The sequence below is a fragment of the Trachurus japonicus genome, chromosome 7 (genome assembly GCF_045865225.1).
Source record: "Trachurus japonicus isolate A0001 chromosome 7, Traja_1.0".
NCBI classification, from domain to species: Eukaryota; Metazoa; Chordata; class Actinopteri; order Carangiformes; family Carangidae; genus Trachurus; species Trachurus japonicus.
Genome location: NC_140913.1, coordinates 31,296,219 through 31,302,082, shown reverse-complemented (window position 1 = coordinate 31,302,082; position 5,864 = coordinate 31,296,219). Strand labels below are relative to the sequence as shown.

The 5,864-nt window shown below is 42.1% G+C and overlaps 1 protein-coding gene across 1 annotated transcript; it reads left to right on the top strand.

The window, feature by feature from the left end:
• The first annotated feature begins 257 nt into the window (after positions 1-257).
• apex2 (APEX nuclease (apurinic/apyrimidinic endonuclease) 2) lies at positions 258-3,681 on the top strand. The gene is made up of 6 exons (XM_085782843.1): positions 258-427; positions 537-620; positions 854-1,034; positions 1,235-1,378; positions 1,763-1,832; positions 2,357-3,681. The coding sequence occupies exons 1-6, from the start codon at positions 313-315 to the stop codon at positions 3,494-3,496; spliced, it is 1,734 nt and encodes a 577-aa protein (XP_085638969.1). The 5' UTR covers positions 258-312; the 3' UTR covers positions 3,497-3,681.
• Positions 3,682-5,864: the final 2,183 nt, after the last annotated feature.

Genomic DNA, 5,864 nt, shown 5'->3' with positions numbered 1-5,864 from the left:
AAAAGCGCGCCGAAAACCTGAAAGCACTTTTACTCCCTCTAGCTAAGCAACGGCGCAATGCAATGAATGACACGACACTCCGGACCTAAGCGGATTAAGCATGTACGATGATGTAAAAAATAAAAATAAAACAAATAATAATAACAATGCAATGAATATAAAATAATTCTTAACAAACACAAAATAAAAAGAGAAATAAAGACAGATTTGTAAAAAAAAACAAAAAAAAAAAACACTTCCGGTAGACGCTCGCTACTTCCGTTTTACTTCCGGGAGCGCACATTGCTGTAAAAACAACTGTAGTTTTGCAAGATGAAGATCGTTACATGGAATATAAATGGCATAAGGACTTTCCGAGGAGGCATTAAACAGATTCTCGACTCACTGGGTGCGGATATAATCTGTGTTCAGGAGACTAAAGTGACGAGTAAGTTTGACGGAACAGCCAAATACACAGCTAGCTATCTCTGCCAATCTGTTATGAAAGTAATAAAAAAAAAAAGGTACATAAACCCACTACACTTCTCTCCCAACAGGAGACCTGCTCGACGAGAGAACTGCAATTGTTGACGGATACAACTCCTATTTCAGCTACAGTCGAGGACGCAGCGGCTATTCAGGTGCATGGCATAGTCATAATAATTCAATCTGTGTCCTTGAGTCATGGCTGTGTTGTTTTTTCACTGAATGCATGTTCCCAGACAAAACGACACCCTCTTCTAATAAACAAAATACTGTCGTAATTGATTGTAATGAGTGGACACACACTAGCAAACCTTTGCACTTGTTATTGCTGCTGCTACACTGATGCACCATGCAAACTAATTCACTCCACCATGCCTGATTTGCACAGGGGTTGCCACCTACTGTAAGGACAGCGCCACACCTTTTGCTGCTGAAGAGGGTCTTACTGGTCTGCTCACTAACCATGAAGGGGCTGTTGGATGCTACGGTGACCACACTGAGTTTTCAAATGAGGAGCTGCAGCTTTTGGACAACGAAGGACGAGCTGTCATCACACAGCACAGAATCAAGTGAGAGAAAAATACTCAGCTTTGTGGTTTTCATACATTTGTTTTCATTTTAAATTGTATATCTGTGCCTGTGTGTGCATTCAAATGAAAGGAAAACAAGTTGAGCAATGCAATCTTGTTGTCTTGATTGCTTAATGAATGCAAAATGCGCTGGAATTGTAAATATCTTTATTCTTTATGAACTCTTTCTGACCCCACAGGTGTCAAGACAAGGTGCAGACTGTTACTGTCATCAATGTGTACTGTCCACGGGCCGACCCTGAGAAGCCAGAGCGAAAACAGTTCAAACTGCAGTTTTACAAGCTGCTTCAGTGTCGAGCCGAAGCCTTACTGAAAGATGGCAGGTGGGTGTTTAATTTAAAAAAAAGAGATGAAACACATGTGTATCCTGCTTTTACCACAGACATGTTGCCTAAATGAAACTGGTTTGTTCTCCAATTTCCAACAATTTCACTTTCTATTGCTTTTTATTTGTGAAAAAAATCTTAACTTTTTACATTTTGATATTAATATTTCACAGAAGGTTTTTTTTTAATTCAATGAAACTTAAATGCAATGCAGTTAAGGAAACAACAGTCTGCAAAGAAATGTTATAGTTATGCTCATCATGATTTATGGCAAAGGACAGTTCCCTATATGTGGGTATTTATTTGTGGGCACATTATTGTGAAAGTGTTATGATGTTGACTCAAGCAATCAAAGTAATTTCCTTATGTTTTATTTTTCAGCCATGTGATTGTTTTAGGAGATGTAAACACATCTCACCGGCAAATAGACCACTGTGACCCCAGTGATAATGTAAGTAAAAGGTTACAGGTCTTCATACTAAAATAAGGTTAACAGATGTTAAACTATTCCTATTAGGTTTAGGTTTAGGTTTATTTATTTAGCACACATTTATATTCAATGGTGCAAGGAGGGGAACGAAGCCGATTGGCTTGTACATAAATTCCACCCCTGTCACTAATTACAACAAAACAAATTTCTCTGGCTAACAAATAAACATAGAGGAAAAAAAAGGAGATAAAGTGCATACATAATCAACGTTATATGAGCAAAATGAGCAAAAATTAGGAGATAGAGAACAAAGTGACAAATAGAGACAATGGAAATAAGGTACAAAAAATTCATAGATTGAAATCATAAAAAAAAGACAGAGTAAGGATGTGGGATATTGAGAGAGCGGGAAATTCAAGGAAAGTTAAGATGTATGTTTAGCTGCTTTTTAAAGAGTGAATAGGAAGATATGGATCTTAAGAATATTATATTTTTTGCCTAATGTTATACACTACTCTACCTACTTTGTTTTTCTCATTGCTTAGGATGACTTTGGTGAAAACCCGGGCAGGAAATGGCTGAATAGGTTCTTGCACAGTGACGAAACAAAGGAGGACGAGGATGAAGAGCGACCTGATGAAGAGTCTGATCTTCCCACAGCAGGTCCGGACCACGGTGGAAAATTCGTAGATACGTTTCGCTATTTCCATCCAACTCGAACAAACGCCTTCACGTGCTGGTCCACGATGACCGGAGCACGGCAGACCAACTACGGCACGCGCATAGACTATATATTCGCTGACTGGCAGCTGGCCAGGGACCGGTTCGTGGGAGCGGACATCATGCCGGAGGTGGAGGGCTCGGACCACTGCCCCGTTTGGGGGCAACTGAGCTGCCCTCTCCTGCCCAGCTCCAAACCTCCTCCCCTTTGTACTCGTTACCTGCCAGAGTTTGTTGGCAAGCAGCAGAAACTCTCCCGCTTCCTTGTTAAAGTGGACCAAAGATCAGCTCAGTCGGAGCAGAGAGAGGCGTTACCTGGATCTCAAGAAGAGGAGGAAAGAAGAGAGAATCTAAACCCGGTGCCGGTCAGTGCTGGAAGTGGAAACCCCGCTGGTAAAAAACGGACATTAACGCCAGATCCTGTCGTCCCAAAGGGGAAAAAGACAAAGACGGTAAAGGCTTCTTCAAAGCCACAAGGTAACCTCCTCTCCTTCTTCAAACCTAAACTCACCAGCGTCACTCCCTTCACCGAAGCTGCCACCAGGCCATGTGAAAAAACCTCAAGCACCTCAACCACCTCGACCACAACACAAAACCCCCAGAAAGCGCCATCCGCAGCTGGAGACGTTGACACATCAGCCTCAGTCACACCTGCAGAAACAGAGCCGGACCAACAGGTGAAGACAAAACATCCAACCACCCCAAAGCTTGGCGGCGGCGGTGGCGGCGGGCGCTCCAACGGCACCAAAGGGGCGTCATTGCATGTGTTTTGGAAGTCGGTGCTCCACGGGCCGCCTCCTCCTCCCTCCTGTAAAGCCCACGGCGAGGCCTGCGTGCTGCGTACGGTGAAGAAAGAGGGGCCGAACATGGGCAAGCAGTTCTTCGTGTGCGCCCGTCCCCAGGGTCATGCCTCCAACCCCGAGGCCCGCTGTAATTTCTTTGCGTGGGTTGAGAAGGGGAAGTGACACGTTCGATGAATGCACGGACCAGAGTTTTTTGTTTTACCTGACTCATTATTATGAGTAAAAGCTCTTACTCAAACAAGTACTGTAGGACTCTTAAACATGTCTCGTCTTTCCACTGGTTTTAACTGTTAACTGATTATGTGTTCTTTCTTAGTTAAATAATAAAAGACAATAGTTTTCTATTACTTTTGAGTTTGGTTTTATTTGTTCTTAGAGCTGAAATGGTTTTGTTAAAGCAGAAGTAAGCGGAATATTTGTGTTAATATAAGTCTTAAATAGTTATATCTTCCGACAGCAATCACTTATATAGAGTGTTTGGTCCGAAACACGGGTCTGTCAGTACCTCTGCTCTGCTGTAAGCCGAGGAGAAAACTTTCCTTGTATCCTACAACCTTTATCCAATGAGGAGAGAGAACGGCATAAAGGGGCGGTCCTCTCTGTGTGTGCAGCCAAGGGATGCGCGTGAATGTGGTGGCCAAAACCACCGGATCGCTTACTTCTGCTTTAATGAATGCTGCATCCAAATTCCAACTTTGGCTTTTTTACATTATTGTAAATTGAATATCTTTTTGGAAATTATAATTGGCCCTTTCACTTTTTTATTTGAATGATCATCTCTGTATGCTGTTGTAACCCTAACCCCATTTATATGATTTACTGATGTGTTATTACTTATTTATTTATTTATTTTTGTCACCATGGTGTTGGTGTCCACTAGATGGTGACACAAAGCAGATGGTCAGAAAGAGAAATTAGAAGTAACTTTCCACAGCCACACTTTTTTTTTTTTCTATTGACACCAGCAGCTGCACAGCCACACAAACCACTGTAATGTTGGCCAGTAGGCCGTGTATTTCTGGCAGAATGTAGTTTTTATTTCTCACCTTTAGGTTTAGATTACAAGTAGAAAAGCCAGGGCTCACAGTGCTGGCAGGCTCCAGATAAATGTTGGAAAGAAGAAGGCAGCAGCAGCAGCAGCAGCAGCAGCAGCAGCACCACACGTGGCTTCATCTCATCTGGGAGGAGCTTGGCCTCTGACATGACAGGAAATTTTTAAGGCGCGAATCTGTCCTTCTTCCTGCCATTATTTCTCTCCCACAGCGGCAAAAGCAGATTTTTAGATGTGAACCAGCCCAACAAGTTTTTAACCTTTGAACGTTTTTCTTCCGTCTAGACTTGAAGACATCCGTCCGTCTGCCCGCAGAGGTGAGTACAAGGAGAGGTCTCTCCTTTTTTTGACCTACAATACAATCTCTCCCATTCATACACACAGATACACACAGCTGACGGTTACTGTCATCACCTCCACTGATGATATGCCGTATAGTGACAGATGAATTACTGCTCAGAGTCTCCTCTGTCAGATGGTTTCTGCTTTGGCCTTTCAGCTAAGAATATATTTATGTTCTCATTCCCGGTTTGTGCCTTTAGTGACATGCTGGCAGAGAAGGAGGAGAGTGGAGAGAGGGACAAAATGCTGGCAAGACTGTTCAGTACAAAAATAACAAAGAACTTGATACGTGATGCAGAATGAGTCCTGATGTGCTATATTATATTTCACACATGTCGTCTGTTCCTTTGTTGATGTTTGTTTTTTGTTTTACCCCAAATGACTGGATGAACCGGCTACAAGTTAAAAGTTTGACAGCAGTTACTGTATTTAAATCCACCCAGTTTGCAGAACATACTCAGTGTGATGTTTTGCTGTTTTGGCTTAGACTGGCGTCAAACAAAATTACTAAGAATGTGGAAGTGTTATATTTTTTCTTTCTTTTTTTTAACTCTAGTGAATTGAAACTAATCTTTATTTAGGCAGAATTAAAAAAAACAAAAAGAAATCTTGCTATCAGTGTGTGCACACCACTGCAGGAGAGCTTCATGCGACAGGATTTCCAGTAAACGTTTTGTGTCGAGATGAGATAAAGAACATGTGGGTGTTTCTAGGGTGGGCAAGCAAGCAAGCAAATCCACTATCTCACTTAACTTGAGCTTTATCATCCAACTGAAATGTTGTCGGGTGACATTACAGATCTAAAGACTCATATACTAGTTTCTATTTTGCAGGCATAAGATGCTGTATAACATCTCCTTGTATGATGCTTATATATGGAGATCAACTGTGATTTTAAAGGAGCCCTATGTGTCATGTTGCATGTCATGTTCATGTCACCTATTAACATGTCAAGCTCAGGCTTTTTCTGTTTGTTTTGGCTCGACCACATGATACGAGCGAGCATGCACAATGTTTCCACTCTTAACCGCCATCACATGTTGGCAATCTTAAAAAAGCACTTATCTCCTAATCTAATTACCATCACTGTGACTTCCAGCAGGATGCAAACTGTCACCGAGTATCCGCCCCATGCCG

Coding starts and splice junctions, on each gene's coding strand:
- apex2 (XM_085782843.1), top strand. CDS start 313: ATGAAGATCGTTACATGGAATATAAATGGCATAAGGACTTTCCGAGGA. Junction 428..536: donor TCAGGAGACTAAAGTGACGA/GTAAGTTTGACG, acceptor CTCTCCCAACAG/GAGACCTGCTCGACGAGAGA. Junction 1,379..1,762: donor GCCTTACTGAAAGATGGCAG/GTGGGTGTTTAA, acceptor TTTATTTTTCAG/CCATGTGATTGTTTTAGGAG.